We start from the raw sequence: 19,380 nt of genomic DNA, 5'->3' as shown, positions 1-19,380 counted from the left end.
AGTGCGGTGTGATCTTTGTATTACATGACAAAGGCTTTTGAAATGACAAAGTTCAGTAAATTGTGGACAGCTGCATGCTACATCATTAACCACAAAATAGCTGAGCAAGCGAAACGAGGCAGATACGAGTGTGCAGGACAACTTGAATGACGTGAGCGTCAATGAGGACAGTGGCATACGTCACTGAGGTTTCGAGGACAAAAGACACTTGTTAACAGATTTGGGGGCGGGGGGGGGCTTCTTTCCAATTAGCTGGTTTGAAACTGTCATATAATGTATCAACACTTTGACCTTAAATGTTTGCTGCTGACTTTATTGAAGGAGACTTTTCTTGGTCAGAGAAAATCAGGTTTTTCTTTGTTTCATTTTCTGCCTTTTAAGTTGTTAAAGGGATAGTGAGCATGTTTTGAAGTGTGTTTGTATGAGGTACTTCTCCACAGTCAGAGTATTACTGCAGTAGATGGAGTTTGTAGAAACAGACAGGAGAACCAGCACAGGAGCAAAGGAAGTGACTTGCTGTCGACGTATTGTAGACACCTAAAAAAAAAAATCGATATTAGTTTAAGCACATCACTTTGCTCCCGTGCTGGTACTCCTGTCTGTTTCTACAAACTCCATCTACTGTAGTAATACTGTTGAGAAGTACCTCATACAACAAAACATCCTCACTATCCCTTTAAGATTGTCAGAGTGCCTATATGGCCATCCAAAGTTACTTTTCACTGTATTTTGTCACAGAGTATTCCGCACAACTGAAGGTTGACTGGTGGAAAAAACGATATCTTTTGCATTCCCTCGGTTAAGATTCCTCCCTGTACGATGTAAGAGCACAGCTCCAGGGAGAATCTGGATGTCAGCGCTGGATCTGCTGAAACATTTGGTATCAACTTTCTTTGTATTAGAAGAATCTTAACACGGTCTACATATGGACACGAATAGAAAAAATATATAATAACAAAATATACCTAGAAATGCAACATAAACTACTTTGTTGTTATACACAAGAGTTTTTCTTTGTGTTTCTTGTGGTACTTCAGTATTTGTAACAAACATGAAAAGGATCGATGGTGTTAAGGCTGGTGGCGGATACAGTCATTAGAGTGAAATGCTGCACTGGACATCTCTCTCTGCTCTCATGTCTGCTGCTGCTGCTGCTGTTGTTGTTGTTGTTGTTGTTGTTGTTGCTGCTGTTGCTGTTGTTGTTGTTGCTGCTGTTGTTGTTGCTGTTGTTGTTGCTGCTGTTGCTGCTCCAGCATGACTTCACAGGTCCGCCCCAGTTCTCCCAGTTTGACCTTAGCGTACTCGGCTCTGTTCAGGGCCATCTGACAGTCTTTCCTGGCAGAATAGGTGGAACCCTCATGAGGCTGACCGGTAGCTACCTGTGGGGGGGAGAAGACCTGACAATTACTGCTTTGTTCCGCTGCAATGTAATCCCCAAAAGTTACATGAAAAGCAAAAAAAAGCAAAAAAATTATCACGGGGGAACCATTTCTGTAACAGTCTCTGACCTGTGTGAGGTACCGGATCTGACCGCTCAGTTCGCTCTCCACTCGGTTGACGGAGCCCTGGAACTGGACCAGCTGTCTGTCCAGCAGGCTGGCGTTGTGTTTGTCTTTGGAGAGTTCCAGTACTATGTTACCTGCCGGGGAAGCGTACAAGTACAACATCATCATCAGCTTTATTTATGACCAGACATATTAATATCAAAAACATGCTCGCACACAAACTTCATTCATATCGAGTCATGTTTGTGTCCACATGGTGAATGTAAGTTCAATATTCACGCTCTCTTTTAGCTCCGTTTTTGGTCTCCACCGACTTCCTGAGAAAGACATCAGTCTCTTTAGCTGCTAACTTCCCCCCCCTATGTTCACCAGCTAGCTAACGGCAAAAACACACATTCACATTTGATCCATTGATGATACAATGTTGATTGTTGCAGCTCTAAGAAAGCCGCTGTGCTGTTTGGCGTCCTCACCCGCGCACTGCAAGATCGTCGCTATCTCCTTCTCCACCTCCTCCAGAGCTCTGAGCCGCTCATTCGCCATGAGCGGGCAGGGGACTGTTACAAGTGGGAGCTCTCCAGGAACTAGTACTACTGTCGTCCACGCAGTTTAGTCCACGCGGTATTGTGTCGGAGACCGTAGCTCGGTGTAGGACAGGACTAAATGTGCTTTACTTGGTCCAACTCTCAAAGACTGGAGCGTGAGGGGGCTGAGCTGGATGAAGCTGCACGTCAACAAAGAAGCCACTAAATTGACGTCACGCCGTCGCACTCTTGTGACGTCTGCTTGGCCGTGAGGAAAGATGGCTACATCGGCTTGGCTGCGTGGTCCATCTGCTATGCGGCTAACGGAGGGCTTGGTGTCGGTTCTGAAAGAACAGCGTCCAGAGTATTTACCCGCCCTGTTGTCCAACTACAGAGAACATGGCGTGTTTCAGACGCAGGTAGATCCTCCGCCCGGAGAAGCACGTTAGCTTGGTGGCTAGTTACCTGTTAGCGTGCTGTCGCTATAGAGCGCCTGCTGCACGCTTTGTTGCTCACTGAGCGGACATCTGGAGAAGATGCAGGTGTTACCGTGGTTTTTGTAACTAATAGTGGAGGCATGTATTTTAACACCTGTGTTTATCTCTGCAGGGCGCGAGCGCCGTCGGGGGTCTCGTGGGCTTCAGCAATGCCAAGCTGGCCTCGAGCAAGACCAGGTGAGAAAATGACAAGTCCATTTTATTTATAAAGCCCATTACCACAGTAGTCCCACGTGGTAAAAGTATAGTAATGACACTCAACAAATGTTATCCGTCCTAATAGTTCAGTCACTACTACACTTGTGTTTTGTATTTCGGTATTATATTAATGGTATTCTCGTGGTTGCCTGTAATGCATGAACTAGTAAAGTTAAGTAACCTCTATCAAATGGCAAAAAGTGCAAAAATATAAACTCTATTCACTAAAAACATAAAAAAGCGCATGGTGCTTTTTGAAGACACGAATAACTGATTTTAAAGAATATTTTAACATTTTAAAGCGTGCACGATGGGCCCCAGGCCACCTCCCACCATTTATTAGCCTTCAGTTTTTTTGTTTTTTTTAAATGAGAGGGGACCATTTTGAAAAGTTGAATGCATTTTTATTCATATTTAGGGCTGGTGTCACTTTACATTTTTCGAAACTAGATGATGTTAAAGTTTCAGTATGAACACCAGAGCGATCCCTTACTTGATGTTTACATGGACGTTAGTATGGGTTGATCATGTATATCTGCCCAGAGTTGTAAAAACCAATACAATCTGGGAGAATTTTGGTGAATACATTTTTTTATTTTATTTTTTTATTTTAACAAAATGAGAAGTTCTCAGATTTTTCTAAACACAAGCACCCATAAAATAACTTACTTTAAATGAGTAACCACATTATCTTATCAAAGAATAAGTAAATGTGATTACAAGTCTGACCGGGCATTCAATGCCGCTCGCTTCCTAAAAAGTATAAATGTTCCACAGCCTATTCACGGACGGGCATATTTATTGATCAAAATAAATATATGAAAATGAATACGAGAGAAACAGTTCTGACTAAATTACAGTAGATAATGTTGAAACATTTCTATTGTTTCAAAACCGCTTGTTATATGAATAATATATTATACATACCCAATAGCACTTTTCATTTGTATATAACAAAGGCCAAATTTGGCAAAATCCCAAGATAAAGGTATGAAGTTACCACATGTCATCTACCATATGTTCTCTGTGTGACAATTTCATGTTACAATCTAGAGATAGATATTATTCTAGATTGAAAGAAGGAAAACAGAAATGTGTGTGTGTGTGCAGGTTTGAGGGTCTCTGCCTGCTCTCCATGCTGGTTAAGGACAGCTCCAGTGAACTCTTCCAGCAGCACTGCGTTTCCTGGCTGCGCTCCCTGCAGCAGGTCATACAGGTATGATTCACACACATACACAAACCCGGAGCTGTCGGTCTGTCTCCTCTATAAAAACCTGAATGATGGCTAACCGGAGAACCTGAAAGCCTTCCTCTTCCTTTGGTTTCAGTCTCAGGCTCTGGTTCAGACCATCCAGCTGGCAGTGAACATTCTGAAGGACCTGCTGCAGTACTCGTCCCAGCTGGCGGAGCTGGCCAGGGAGGTCGGCCTCAACGCCATCCTGGGCATCCTCACGTCTCTGCTGGGCCTCAAGGCGGAGGTGAGCGGACGCGGCAGCACCACTAAAGAACATTCAATATCCAGGAATTCACATTCTAGTCATTGTACAGACACGGTCCAGCCATATTCTGGGTCTGGTATTATTTGTAAAAAGAAAAAAATAATTGTGGTGCCAAAAACATCCCCTTGAGCTCTAATGCTGCGTTCACGCCAAACGCGGCGCGAATTAGTCGCGCGAGAAGATTACATACAAAGTCTATGCACAGACGCAATGAGACTGGCGCGGCGCGAATTTGCGATGGCGCGATGGACGCGAATTCGCGTCCATCACCAAATCGCCCCAAACGCGTGAGTTGAAATTTTTCAACTTTGGCGAAATATTCGCGTTACGCCCTGGTGCGATAGCCTATCGGCGTTGAGTTGCTCCCCCTGTCATCACTGACTTCCTGCCGTTGTTGAATCAGGAAATAAATACTGTAGCCGTCTGTGTTCACCCAGAGCTCTACGATACCTTATATCAATAGAGACCGGACCAAACTATGTGTATAAATGTGTGTGTAAACCATATGGTACAAACAATGAATAGACGCTGCCGTATTTACGTCTACATCTTCTGACTGTTGGTGGAGCTGCTACAATGTTAGCATAGCCTAGCACCGATCCGTCCGAGCTCCATTGAGAAGACAAGTAGCCTACAAATCGGCATCATTACATAGTTATTTCGCAGTCCCTTTTTGTCGGTTTATTGCCGTTAAAGCACAGCCAAATCAGTTTATTTTGTGTTCATACAGCAGTAGTAAACAGCGACGTGTGGCTTGCTAGACACAGTGAATACAGCTCGATAAAATCCACGGAGCTCCTCTGAACAATATTATGAACCCAGACATGACGGCGTTTAGTTTCCCGGGATATCTGTGACTTCCACAACACGTACTAAGCAGAAATAGGTTATTTTTTCCATGGTTAATGGCGGACAGTTGAACGGCTTTCAGGGCGATAAGCCCCGCCCCCTCTCCGGCGCGATTCGCGCGAATGTACACAAATGGTCCCCGGCGAGACCTGCGGCGCGATTGACGCGAATATGCGTTTGGTGTGAACACGGCATAAGAACTTGGGAGTCTGATATTAAAGGGACGAAACGATTAGTTAGAAGTAGTCAAGAGATTGATTGACAGAATGCCCTCATACTAGCGGCCTTTGCTCCCCCTGTGATCTCAGTTTGAGCTGGCAGCCATGGAGGGGATGACGGCCTGCATGACCTACTACCCCAGAGCCTGCGGATCCCTCAGGGTAAGAAACGAAGATGGACGGACGAGATGAAGAAGATGGGAGCGACGGACTTGTTTCTCGATGTAGAAACTCTGACGGGCAGAAAAAAAACTAAAAAGCCTCCTTTTTTTTCAGGAAAAACTGGGAGCTTATTTCCTCTCCAAAATGGACAGCAACAACAAGAAAACACAAGAGGTTTGTGATTCTCCAAGCTGATGTTTTGACAACAGAATAGTTTCCCTCATGTAACTCCGCCTCGCTGTCATTCTGTCAGATGGCCTGCCAGTGTTATGCCCGCCTGCCCTGTCTGGGGGGCCTGTTGGACAGAGGGGTGGGTGCCGGCAGAGCTGAGGGCTGGACCAATCAGATTCACTGCCTGCTGGTCTCAGCCAATGGGCTGCTGGCTCAGATCTACCAGGGTTCAGAAACAGGTACACTTGTTGAATGTTGCCGTAGAGCATGGGTTCATTTGTCTTTGATGATGGACGATCTAATTCTCTATCTCTATTTATATATTTGACAAGACAGACTGCGAGAGTCAAGTTACGTTTTAAACTAAAATCTGTTACTTGTCCCACTTAAAGTGACAGTTCACCCCAAAATCAAAAATCCATTCTCCCTCTTACCTGTAGTGCTATTTATCATTCTCGATAGTTTTGGTGTGAGTTTTAGTGTTGGAGATATTGCTCATAGAGATGTCTGCCTTCTCTCCAATATTACGAAACTAGATGGCACCCAAAAATTACAATTCTTCCTGAAATCCTCATCGTGTTCATAGTTTATTGCTAACTGATACTGCTAGCTAAGCTCAACTAGCACAGCTGAGCTAGCTAACGTTGCACCACACCATTTATGTTTACATCTCGCGCTGCCACGAGCCTCTCGTCCAGGAGCAGATGCACGCTTCCTTCTGCACGGTGATGCGGTTGGCGGGTGTAATTCGGTAGAAAGAAAATAGTTCCGACATAAACCAGCTCACCTCTAGGTGAATGGATTATCTTGAGTAACCGGGTCATGATTTCCAAAAAGAAACGTTGCTGTCGAGTTTTTAAAATTACATTTTTTTGCCACAGCCGTGTGCTGTAATGTTCCATCGTACCTCTACGCCCGATATTTTCAACACTCTACAACTCGCACCAAAACAATGTAGATCGATAAATAACACTACATGTGAGAGGAAAGTATATACTTTTTATTCTGGGGTGATTTGTCCATTCAATTAGAATAATTATTTCTTTACTTTTTATTTCTCTCTTAAAGCTATCTGTCGCTCTAGCACTGTAAATCCTGAATTATTCTCCAACACTGGCACATACACAGTGTACCAAATGGTTTATGGCTGCTGGTAGGGTTTAGCCGTTTGCACCACCGGGTGGCAGTGACCTCTACATGTGTGTTGTGCTCTTTGCTGGGACAGATGGAGCGGTGCAGTACGAAGGCCCGGGCGTGGAGCTGGCCTTCCCTCACCTCGACCAGTCGGATCCCCTACTGCTGCTGCAGCTCCAGCACCGATACACAGCGGTCTGCCTGGCGCTCAAACACACACTCGGGTACAACACACACACAAACTCACCAACCCTCCTTTTTAAAGGGATAGCTCACCCAAATCACAAAAAACAAGTATTCAAACTCTCATATTTGTCTTACAGGGTGGATCCAGCCTCTGCTGTCCGTCTGCCTGTGCGACCAATACTCAACCTGGTGTGCCGAGTCCTCGCTGTCAGCTCCAAGAGCATAGTGAGCACACACACACAGAGTATTTCACAATAGGGTCTGGGGAGGCAAAACCCTCTGTTTTATTACACACGAAGAACCAAATACATGACTGAAACTACAAACTTGAACTACTTCCAGACTGATGTGTGTGTGTGTGTGTGTGTGTGTGTGTGTGTGTGTGTGTGTGTGTGTGTGTGTGTGTGTGTGTGTGTGTGTGTGTGTGTGTGTGTGTGTGTGTGTGTGTGTGTGTGTGTGTGTGTGTGTGTGTGTGTGTGTGTGTGTGTGTGTGTGTGTGTGTGTGTGTGTGTCAGAATTTAACAGGAGATGGGAGTGTGAGGTTGCTGGTCTTGCCCGTCATACACACCAACACACTGGAGGTCTTATCAGCTCTTATCACAGCGTGAGTACTGACGTGCACAAACACACTTTTGTATTTGAGTTGATAGACTTGTATGTCACATCAGTTGTGTGGTGATGACACTGCATGTGTGTATTGCAGTGTGCGCTGCGGCATGGTCCAGTACGCCGCTGTGCTACAGAGGCTGTTCTCTCAAACCCTGTCTGCCTGGACGCCTCTACCTGAAGCCAGTCTGGGACAGCAGAGAGCCTACAGGTAACTCACAGGATATGAATTGGCTCTTTCAGGGGGAACGTGGGTATTTTTGCCACCTGGACCTTATTTTCTCATGCGCTTAAATTGCTCGTTGAAGCGTTTGCCTCATGTGTCGTCTTCGTCCCTCAGCTCGGTGCGGGTTTCGGTGTACAGGACCTTGGAGCTGTGGGTCCAGGTGGCCGGAGCCTGCGCGAGCGTCCTTCAGGGAAGCCCCGGCCACTCCGAACTCCTGTTCTCTCACCTGCTTAGTGACATCACACCGGGGGCGGACTCTATCAAGGTTGGTTCCACTTGGTTACTTTGAATGTAAAGGTTGGAGGTATAATAGTTTAACTTTCCCGCATTAAAATGTCAAAAAAAACGACTAGACCTATGTTATCAATGTTGAGTTGTCTAACAATTTTCAAACTTGAAAAATCTGTTATTTAAAACAAGGTGCGCTTCATTGGTCGCATGTCAGTGGCGTCATATGCCATTTGCTTATGGGTCTTATGTGGTTGGAAGCTGATCATAAGTTTACTTTTTATTCAGTTTTAAGACACATTTTTTGATACACTTTTGAGATCTTGGTGGCGTTAACTTTATATGTAGCAACAGAAAGTCCACATTTAACCACCATGTATCCTGACATTAATAACCTGCCTGCTCTTCATAGATTAGCCTTTTGATCCTTAGGGGAGTTTATAGGTGTGATATGTCAGTGCAGCAGCACGGAAGTTTTGTCTTCAGCTCCCCCCTCTGTCCCTCTGTGTTGTCCCGTCCTGCAGCTCCGGGCGGGACTCTCAGCAGACGCGGTTCTTGGGGGGAAGCCCGGCCCACGGAGGACAAAGTCCTTGGTCATAGCAGACACAGTCGGACCGTCGCTCCAGAGGAAAGGAGACCTTTTGGCTAATCAGGATACTTGCCTTTCGGCCCTCGGTGGTGAGATGCTGCCTCGCTTCGATTCCATCCTATACAATAGAGTGTTAACGGTCTGCTGGTCTTCTTCATACCTGGTGTGATCACACTGATTTCTTCTCTTCACAGCACTGAGGCAAATCATCCTGAGCAGCGGTACGCTGCTGAAAGATGATATACACAAGGTAAATGCCGTCACGGAACCCCTCTCGCTCAGTGGACATCTCGATCTGTTTTTGTCAAAAGCCAACGGGCATTCTGTGATCTTTTTTTTTCCGCTCCGTTGTGATTCTCCCCGCAGCGTCTCCATGACATCGTGCTGCCGCTGTGTGTGCGTCTGCAGCAGCAGCAGCAGTCCAGCAGCAGCACTGCGTCTGAATCTGCAGGGTGCGTCAGTGGGCAGTACAGCAGCGCCCTCCCCCGACAAGAGCTATACAGGTACTAGAGTACAATAGTTTGTGGTTGTGCTTTTAATGTAAATAAAAGATGTATTGTAAAGTTCATTATTACGATCTTTAATTCGTTAATTAAAGGCAGGGTTGGTGATCTTGAGAAACTAGCAACAGTGCGCAAGATTTAAAAAAATTATCCAACATGAAAACCCGGCCCAGTGTTGCCAACTCTTTTCCAATGACAGTAGCTCGCAACACCAGTGCCAAAAGTTGCTAAATGTAGCAAGAATGTCACCAAGACGGCAACGCTGACGGCTCTTCCCTTCAGGCCTTCCTCCAAAGCCACTCCCCCAAACATTATCATTGGGAACGTAAACAACCACATGGCTGCCGTTAGTACTCACAGCTGTTAAGCGAGCAGCTTGTGTTCAACTCCGGTGACAAACAATTAGCGCACGGAGAGAATATGTGCAGGCGGGCGGGCAGGCAGCCCCGTCCCGTCCAATCATTACATCAGGGTCGAGTGAAATGATTGGACGGCCTTATGACAGTTTTTTTTAATCAGAGCATTTGATTCATTGACTGCTGTCGGAATGTAATAAGAACAAAAATACCAAACAGTTTTTAGGAGATTACCAACCCTACCTTTTAGTAATGACTATGATGAAATGCTGTCTGTGATCATCTGTATTGAGTACAGGTCAACAACATTTGATTGTAAAAAAAACTTCATGACCAAATGTTATTTCTCTAATAAGCTCTTGGCAGACGGACCACGTGACTTAATGTGACTGCACACCTGTTTAAGAAGGTGCTTTGGATAATGTTTAGCTCGACTCGTGTGTGGTAGCAAAGGTGAGAGAGGTGAAGACTGTTGGCTGCGGTGTCGTGCAGTGTAGACAGGCTCATATCTGTGTTTTGTTCTTGTGGATCTTCTAGGTTATTGCTGGCTCTGGTCCTGGTCCCATCACCCTGTTGGCCTCCGCCTCTGACCTGTGCCGTGTCCATCCTCAGCAGCGGACGCAACGACCGCAACCTCAAGGTGACTGCTCTGAGGGAGACACTGCTGAGTGGTTCAGTCTGAGGAGCAGATGAATTAGAACTCAGCTAAAGTAGCTCACATTTACATTGTCAGCTTTCAGATAAAGCAAAACATACAAAATATAATCAACAATGTTAATCCAATTATATAATACACAGTATATTGTTATGCAATAACGTATCTCAAAAGGCCTAATTTCCATATTAATATGTCATGTACTATGTTTACGTGTGGAGCTGTTGTTAATGAGTATCTCTCCTCTCAGGTCTCAACATTCTGCTCTGAGGCTCTCACCATCTGCAATGCCCTCCTCCACCCCCGCACTCTCTCCATCGCCCTCCCCTTACCCCCCCTCACTCTGAAACCCACCCCGAGTGCTCCAGTCCTCCCCTCCTCCCAGGGGCCTACCTCTGGACTCACCCTGCCAACACTCCTAGGGGGCCCTGCCCCCGGGCATCCCTTCCCCACTCGCCACTCCCTCGGCCTAGGACCCACTTCTCTTCTGGGTTCTCTGGATAACCACCTCTCCCTGGTGCCGGGGCTGCCGGGCCAGGCGCCCACCCCAGGAGACATGCTCCTGTCCCACCAGCAGGACCCTGCCGGGCTGGGCCTCCCAGAGGGGCAGAGACCCGTGTTCGTCCGCTACGACAGAGAGGAAGCGGAGGATGTGGAGATCTCTCTGGCCAGTGACTCGGATGACAGCGTAGTCATCGTTCCCCCGGGGATGCTCAACATGGAGAACCAGCAGGAGGAAACGGCAGCAGCGGGGGCAAACTCTCAGAACATGGCCTCTGCTGCACCAGGAGGCGCTGCAGTCACACTAGCGGGAGGAGACTCCATCGCCATGGTCCCCACCACAGCAACCACAACCACAATAGACAGGGTCTCGCTCCCCAATGACCTCGCCACCTCATCCCCTCTACTCACCACCTCCACCACGCCGATCAACTCCTTCCCTTCTTCCAGCTCCTCCGTGGTCTCCCTGGTTCCCCCTTTGAACTCCAGCACACTCGCCGCTCCGCCGGGCGGTCTGGGGGACTCGTTGCCTGGCAGACCCCAGCTCCAGCAGATGCTGATGCAGCCCTCGGCGCCGGGCCAGCCCGGCCCCATGGGTCTGCCACTCCAGATGCACCAGCTGCAGAATCAGCTGGGCCAGCAGGGACGGCACCTGCACCAGCACCAGCCGCCGCCCGCCAGCAACGAAGACTCCGTCATCAACATCAACAGCACCGACGAGGAGGAGGAGGAGGAGGAGGAGGAGGAGGAAGAAGAGGACATGGAGGAGGATGAAGATCTGGATGAAGAGGAGGAGGGGATAGATGAGGAGGAGGAGGAGGAAGAGGAGGAGGATGTGAGCGATTGCCCCGAGGATGAGTTATACGACGGGGAGTATGATAATTATGACGAAGAAGAGCTGGAAGAGGAGGAGGATGAGGATGGGGATATACCTCCAGTGGAGGGAGCGGATGACAATGATGGAGAGGCCGGTATAGAGGGGGGGAAGGTGCTCAGAGCAGCGGTGGATGAAGAGGGGGTGGCTGCTTTCAGTGTGGAGGGAGAAGCAGAAGGAGGGATCGAAGAGATCCAGACCAACAGATCGCTGTTCGCAGAGGACAGGCTGAAGGTGCAAAAGGTGGAGAGCATTGGAGTCTTGGAGGAGGCGCGGGAGGGGGAGGAAGACGAGAGCGAAAGGATGGACGACCCCACCATGCCGCAAATCCTGTGCGTCACCGGAGGAGCACTGGAGGAGAAGGAGACCGAGGAGGAAGGAGGGGGAGCGGGAGGAGGAGGAGGGCTGCAGGAGGAGTCGTGGGAGCAGGGAGCCAATGAGATTGAGCAGGCAGCCGCCGCAGAAGATTCCACAACCAATCAGAATCAACAGGTTGGTACCACAGCTTTAACATGGATGAGAAGACTGATGCTGACAAAATGTCGAACTATCCCTTTTTATTGTACTAAAGGAAATTGTAAGGGTCCTCTGCATTTAGCTGAACAGAGATGCTGTTGAAGTCTAAGCAACTAAAAGGACTTGAAGTATGAGTTTTGTAATAGCTGAAAAGAGTTCATGGTTAAGCATGGACATTTGCTTAAGCGTGCGGAAAGGAGCTGAAGTTTGATATATAATATAAAGTAAACTACATTTGAAACCTGAGCTGTGAAAGCAGTTGAAGTGTGAGCACTGAAGTAAGCTTAAAGGGCCGGTTTGGATGTTTTGAGGTGGGGTTGTATGAGGTGCCTCTCATTAGTCAGTGTATTACCTTCAGTAGATGGAGTCTGGAGACACAGACAGTGTCCTGTCGGGGAACTGAAGCAGATATCTATGCTCTCTTCAAAGCCACAAGACTTTTTGACTGAAACATCATTTTAGTTCCCCGTTGGAAAGGGGACGGCAAGGGAAAACTGTGAAAATATTGTAAATATAGCAAACGCATACAGATATTGATTGTCTTTAGTTGTCTGAAATACATCCACTGCAGTACATTACTTTGCTCCTGTTCCGGTTCTCCTGTCTGTTTATCAAAACTGGGGGAAAAGAGTTGAAGTGTCCATTTAAATTGTATAAGCTAAAGGCACTGACAGGAGGCATCAAAAGATCAGGACTCCTAATAAAAGTGTACTAAAAGGAGTTGAGGTGTGAGTTTTGTTTTGGCTGATTCTAGTTGAAGATTAGATTAGTAAACCGGTTACAAATAGTACGACAGGTAAGGAGTTAAAAGGGAGGGAAGAGGCAAAGAAAGACAGTCTGGAAAAAGAGGGGAAGCAATGGAGGGTGGTGTTGGATAAAAACAAGGCAGACGCTTATCAGAATAATCAGGGACACCGGTGTCCATGATACTTTTCACTGTAGAAAGAGGGCCGTTTGAACAAAGGCACATTCAGACTAGCATAATGAGTGTTACGTTGAAACCTTTCCCTCTTCACTGCTGAATCAAACAGCTGGCCTCTGTACGAGCAATGCTACAGGTGGTTCACTCTCTGAGAGACGGTGGACTGTGACTATGGGGCATGCTAGAATACGTATGAGCAAGACTTTCTCTACACAACACGAGTATTTCTATAGCCGCCTCTATGATCTGTGTTATTGTTGGAAGGAAACTGAAGCTGACTCTCTTCACCTCTACAGGAGTTAGGAGCCGAGCCGCCACAGGAAGCCAGCGTGAGCAATAACCAGCCGCCCGGTCATCAGGAGGAGCAGCTAGCCGCTGATCAAGAGGGAGACTCTGCAGCAGAAGATCCCCAAACCTCTACGGGCCCAAGTCCAAAAGAGCAAGAGGAGACGCCCGAAGCCGAGAAGAGAGACGGAGTCAAAGCAGAGCAGCAGGAGACGGAGGGAGGGAGAGAGAGTGATGGAGAGGAGGGGAAAGGACTGAAGAGGAAGAGAGATGAGGAGGCAAACAGGGAGGAAGAGGCGGGGCGAAGCACCGAGAAGAAAAAGGTAACGATTCATGGTGATTTTCGGGGGGATTTACTTGTCTCCTGATTCAAATGCTTACAGGATGGAATATGCGAGATATAATCATTAAAGGTATAAGACACTTATCTATACGGAGGTTAACTGTTTCTTAAACATCAGCACAGTTTATTCTCATTCATCATGCTAATGAAATTAAGAAGACCGTGGAATCAATAACAAGCTCACAGCCACTCTAAACAAAGTAGCGATGTCAACATCAGTCACGGCATTCAGTATAAAGGTAACCACAATGTCTCATCTTGAAGCTGTACGGCATTTCAGAACAGTTTCCTGAAAATGTCTCAAATGTCTCCTGGAAAAAACAACGTAACGTGGTGCTGATATTAGGGAAGATGACGTGTTCAATAATGAATGAGTTTACTTTAAATGGTTTATTTAATGTTTTCCTTTTTTAAAATTGGCTGTTTTAGTTTGGTAGGAAGAAAATAGTTCCGACATGAAACCGGGTCATGATTTCTGGGAAAGAAATTGCTGTTAAGTAAACCTTTGGGCGCATATTTAGTAACATATTCACAATTTTGAGTTTTGGGTACATTTTAAACCCCTTAACATAGTTTGGTGTATGAGGTGCTTCTCCATACTTACAGTAGATAGAGACAGACAGGAGTACCAGCACGGGAGCAAAGTAATGAACTGATGTGGACCGGGGCAGCTGTACACCTAATGAAATATATGAGTGAAAGTGTACGCTATATAAATAATATTTTATTACTTTACCTTGCTGTCACGAAGCCCTTTCTGATGGGCCGTTATCTATGCTCTCTTTAAAGCTTGAAAGCATGTCTCAGCCGTTGTCCCTCTCTGTCTGTCCCTCAGCTGGACGATGAAGCCATGGAGTCCATGTTGGCTGATTTCGTCGCCTGTCCGCCCGACGACGAGGACGGAGCCTCCGGATCGAACCGCTCATAAATAGTCGCCAACCTGGACTGATGCGATTGAAGTTACCATGGATACAGAAGATACTGACTCACTAGTGACATTATTGAGTTTAGTTGCCTCCATACAGCAATCCTCTTAATATTAGTCATTCTCCAGTATTCAGTATTTCTTTTAACTATATTGCCAGCTGGGAGCTACACTGCCCCGTGGGAACTCTTTACTGTCACAACAGCCAGCTTTTAATCGGCAACAAGTAGTTTAACATGAGCTAAGCGAAGAACGCTTCAGTCCCAAGTGCTGCTGTTCTTGTATACAGAACAGAGTATCCTTCACTTAGTGGAAGTGGTTTTCTTGGTTTTATACGTACCTTGTATGCTCTTTGTTTTGTCACGACTGTCGTATGCTTTGTCATAAAGAGTTAAAAAAATTAACATGAGCTACATACACTACTTTTCTTCACCCTCAGATTTGATCACAACCATAATTCTGTTTATTCATCCCTGAGGGGTTTGTTGCCCCACATTATATGAGGTGACCCAGTGAGCTCTGTCGCTTCCCCATTGTAACTAGGACGTAGGAAAGAGATTCAGTTTTTTGGGAATTTTAAAAATACATTTTTGTGTTTGTTTTGAGCAGCACAGACTCAACTCAACTCACCTCCATATTATTGTTGTGGTGGCAGAAATCTCAGATGTGTGAAAACCAGTGGCGGGCCGTGCATTTTATACCTGGGCCTTCAGTGCTGTCCTGCAGCTGAAACACCTCCTAATAACCTCATGATGGCGCCACAGCTACGGTTATTTGTTTCTAGGGGTGTAACATCACGTATTCGTATTAAACCGTTGGCTACGAGGCTTATGAACCGAACAATACGTTTGAATAATACTAGTGCATTTGGAAAATGCAGAAGCTTAAATTGTGGGAAATATAATGTTTTCGGTGGACTGTGCTCACGTAGGAGACAACGGGCTGTGTGACCTCTGACACCAGCCTCGACATCTCTGAGCTGCTCTTTCTTCCAGGAAAGGAGTCTCCCGTCCGTGACCTCTCCATCACCATTAACCACTCGGCGGTGTCCCCGGCTCGGAGGTTTGACGCTGGACGACCAGCTGTACTCCGCTGCCACCGTCGCTACGACAACCCGCTGACACGGAGCCTTGGAGGCCGACTAAGGCATTGGATGGTGGTTTTCTGGGGTCACACATCTGTTATCAATCAGGGACCAGGAGAACAGAGGGGACACTGAATAGAGCCAAATACTGATTCCGAGTATTCAGACTTTAGTTTGTCCGCTGAGACAACACTAGTGTGGTTTGTGGACAGAGTCTCTTCACGTGCTTATGAACACAGCCAGAACATAAGCTTGAACGACATGGAAGGATGATCGCAGCTGGATGACGAGCAAAGATAGCAGGAAGGACTTAAAGGGTCTCAGTGTATCATTTCAGGTATTTCATATTCATAAGTATGTTGTCATTGGTGTCTAATCACCTGAAACTAAGAATTGTGTTTTTGTGTAAGTGGTTTTGCTCTTGGCGGCTCACATTAGGGCAGTCATGGAGGAGCGTTGTATTCAGCTGGTTTCAATCTGCAACCACGCTGCTAGATGCCACCAAATCCTCCACACTGTCCCTTTAAGCTGAGAATGTGCCAATGTGTCTGAATTATGCATCCACATGATGGTCTTAGCACACCGGCGCCATCATTTTTCACATTCATTTTCTCTATGGAGAGTCATCCGTGCACCGGTAAACCCGACTGATTTAGGTGTAACACTGTCGAGTGTGTTGTGTATAGGCAAGGCTTGAGCCGGGGGGGTATTGCATTCCAAGACCAGACAACATGAAATGAAGGCTATGAGAGGACAAAGATTTATGAGTTTGTACAAATACTCAAAGTGAGCTTTCCTGCTGGCCCAGCTGAGAATGATCCTGTGCTTCTGAGTATCACTGAATCAGCTAAAACTTTTCACCCATTCTATCTTTATCCCATATGTCAGCTCCACATTTCTGCAAGCATGCCCAGTTAGACTTCACCAGCTCTTCGCTAAGGACCTAATTCTTTAAACATATTTAAAGAAAAGAGTTAAAAGTCAATCCCCTGTCTCTTAACTTGGTCACATTCCTGCGCCCAGGCTTTTAACAGAGACTAAAGGAAAGGAGAGTGCATCATGTCACCCCTCACTGGCAGCATCCATCAAGGAGAATCCCCTTTATCTAAACCAGTTCACACAATGACGGATGGGAAGAGGAAGCAACCAGCTCACATTCATTTACCGTGTTCAAACCTTCACACTCAACAGAATGTTCACAACACTCCCACAGACGTGCATCAAGCCTTTAGGGTTACGACATCTGTGTTTCAGGGCTGTTACATCATCATCACGTGGGGGTGATGTAACCCCGGGCTTCTCATATTACCAAATGTAACTTGGTGTGAACTTATTTAGTCCTCTTCAGTAACCTGCCCCATATATATATCAATGTATTGGCTTATTATTGTGTGGCAATCTTGTTACTTAAAAACGTTTGTTCTGCTCGACTATTTGTCACAATATGTAATCGGCCCTTTTCATGCGCTGCGCGTTCTGAGAGCGTAAGTAGACCGAGGCAGTGGAGGTTCACGTCCGGTTCTTTTCCTGGCCTTACCGAGAAACACTATCATACTACCACTGCTATAGCCACCGCTTCTGTTGAGAAATTGAGGTAAACCATGGCGCAATCAAGCTGCACAAGTCCCTGTAGTGTTCCGTATTGTTCCAACAACAGGTGAACTGAACAACTGAACTGTGCAGGAACTACACCTTGACCTCAAACAACTGACCATTCAACAACAACAGCCCCAAATGAACCGCTTTTGTGCCTCAGACGAAGACTTCCGCTTCTACACAAGATTCCCATCAGAGGAGGTCTTCACGACTTTCTGGGAATCATTTCCTCCGTCTGCTACCAGGCTAGTCTGCAGGTCAAAGGCACAGAGGATGGCATTTGGAACACCAGGTCCAAAACCGCAAGCTGCCTCTCATTGACGAGTGCTTCATGTTCTTCTGCAGGATCGCAGACTTAAAGAAAAGGATCTGGCATCAGTATTTAACGTCAGCGTATCGACGGTCAGTCGAACCATCATCACATAGCCAAGCTACTTGTACCAAATCCTTGGTTCAAAGCCTACCTGGAGGCCTCGGGAGCAGGTGCAGGCCTTAATAATGCCTTAAGAAGTTCCGGCATTATTGTCCCAATGTGAGAGTAATAATTGACTGGACTGAGCTCCGCTGTGAGACGTCTGAGACCAGGTTTAATTGGCATTGCTCCTTGTGGGGTAGTTACATTCATATCCAAGCTGTACACCAGCTCCATCTCTGACAAAGAACTAACCCGTAGATCAAGTCTAACACAGCTTCTGTTGCCTGAAGATGGAGTCATGGCTGACAAAATGTTTTTAATGAAAGATATGCTGGCAGAGGAAGGGGCAATACGACGGGTGGAGGTATTCCATATCTGCGGTGGGGTTGTTCCTCTCTCTCTGGGCAGTTTGCAGCCTGTTGACAGACTACCGAGGCCCTCTGGACATCGAAGGGGACAAACCTGTATAGCTGGTTGGATTCAGCACGTTCCCCAGTTAAGGACAGTAAAGTTGAATCTAATGCAGTTGTATGTATGAATTGTATATCTGTATTGTGTGTAAAATAAAATCCATTAGCATCTTCAAGCATTCCAAGTTTCTATTTGCTAAAGGAAAGGCCTGTTTGAATGAAATCACACCTGTAATGATGCTGTCTTAACATGTTTCAGACTGTTACAGGGTTAAAGATGTAATTAAGGATTCATTTACATTTTTATTAAAAAGAAAAGAAACACGGACCCCTTGCATCCAAATTCCTCATTTTTATTTGAAGTGGTATCAATTGTGTCAAGTACGATAATAAGTGCAGCATAAAAACAAGGTTTTCGGCAGCTTGTGGAGAGACTTTTTCAGTCTAAAACATGCTTTTCCCAACAGTTGAATCGTTATTAGCGATGCTTTTTTCTTATAAAATAGAAAAACGTATATACATTCACTGTTATATCATATTTAATGCTATACCATTATGTATTTAATGAAAAAATATAAGCAGTATAATTTCTCACCATTTCTGAGATGTTTGTGTAAATACGGTAGCCTACTGTAAATACGGTAGCCTACACTGTCACGAATTACTGTAAATTTACGGTGGATTTTCAACGGTATCTTACAGTATTTCATAATAACTGTAACATACAGTTAAATGTTCATCCTCACATGTAAATTAACAGTCAATGCTGTAAATTAACAGTTAATGCCGTCAATTAACAATAATAGCAGACTACTGTAATTTAACAGCATGATACAGTATTTTTTGTGAAGAGGTGGATACACGCTTCTCTATACAAGTTGAGTGAATCACGATCCATCTACATCGTACTGTCTATTGTAGGTTAATGTGTCTGTAATGACGATAGAATATTTTTATTATTCAAACTGCTCATTGCCTAAAAGTCATTTTTGAGTGACAAGACGTGACCGACTGCTCCTGAACGTGACTTTGGACACAACAGCTTCAGTTCATCCTTCTGAGCGACAGCCATGTGGAGATCGAGGAGCCAAGGTAAGTTATCATCCGAAATTCAAATTCAAAGTCTCTAGTATTGTTTTGTCTTCATGATTATTGAATTGTTGACATCTCAGATAATGTTTCACTTGGTCTGTTTCATTACATTAGGTTGCTAATGTTGGTGGAGCTAACGTTAGCTCTGTGACGTTAGCTAGCTCAAGCTCAATTAGCCTTAGAAAGGTTAGCTAGCTAACAGCATAGCAAGTTAAGTTAACATAAATAAAGTGAATCACCAATTACAGTGTTAAGATGTAACGTTAGTAACCTAACTTGTGTTTACTTGTGCTCTTATTGAACTGTAGGAC

At 45.8% G+C, this 19,380-nt stretch overlaps 2 protein-coding genes across 2 annotated transcripts; one reads left to right on the top strand and one right to left on the bottom strand.

The window, feature by feature from the left end:
• Positions 1-2: 2 nt before the first annotated feature.
• med11 (mediator complex subunit 11) lies at positions 3-2,264 on the bottom strand. Its single transcript, XM_076087115.1, has 3 exons — positions 1,979-2,264; positions 1,509-1,639; positions 3-1,379 (listed from the first exon to the last, which is right to left on the bottom strand). Exons 1-3 carry the CDS (start codon positions 2,046-2,048, stop codon positions 1,134-1,136), a joined length of 447 nt encoding a protein of 148 aa, XP_075943230.1. The 5' UTR covers positions 2,049-2,264; the 3' UTR covers positions 3-1,133.
• On the top strand, positions 2,083-14,876 carry pelp1 (proline, glutamate and leucine rich protein 1). The gene is made up of 19 exons (XM_076087111.1): positions 2,083-2,448; positions 2,639-2,703; positions 3,835-3,940; positions 4,053-4,202; positions 5,381-5,452; positions 5,567-5,626; positions 5,706-5,862; positions 6,849-6,981; positions 7,081-7,168; positions 7,459-7,547; positions 7,647-7,760; positions 7,890-8,040; positions 8,528-8,681; positions 8,787-8,842; positions 8,959-9,095; positions 9,989-10,091; positions 10,357-11,973; positions 13,216-13,527; positions 14,383-14,876. The coding sequence occupies exons 1-19, from the start codon at positions 2,308-2,310 to the stop codon at positions 14,473-14,475; spliced, it is 3,798 nt and encodes a 1,265-aa protein (XP_075943226.1). The 5' UTR covers positions 2,083-2,307; the 3' UTR covers positions 14,476-14,876.
• Positions 14,877-19,380: the final 4,504 nt, after the last annotated feature.

This window comes from Anarhichas minor, unplaced genomic scaffold, assembly GCF_050575085.1.
Source record: "Anarhichas minor isolate MPS153535 unplaced genomic scaffold, ASM5057508v1 ptg000009l, whole genome shotgun sequence".
In the NCBI taxonomy this organism is placed as follows: domain Eukaryota; kingdom Metazoa; phylum Chordata; class Actinopteri; order Perciformes; family Anarhichadidae; genus Anarhichas; species Anarhichas minor.
The sequence above is the reverse complement of the archived record's forward strand: the minus strand, read 5'-3'. Positions and strand labels throughout refer to the sequence as shown.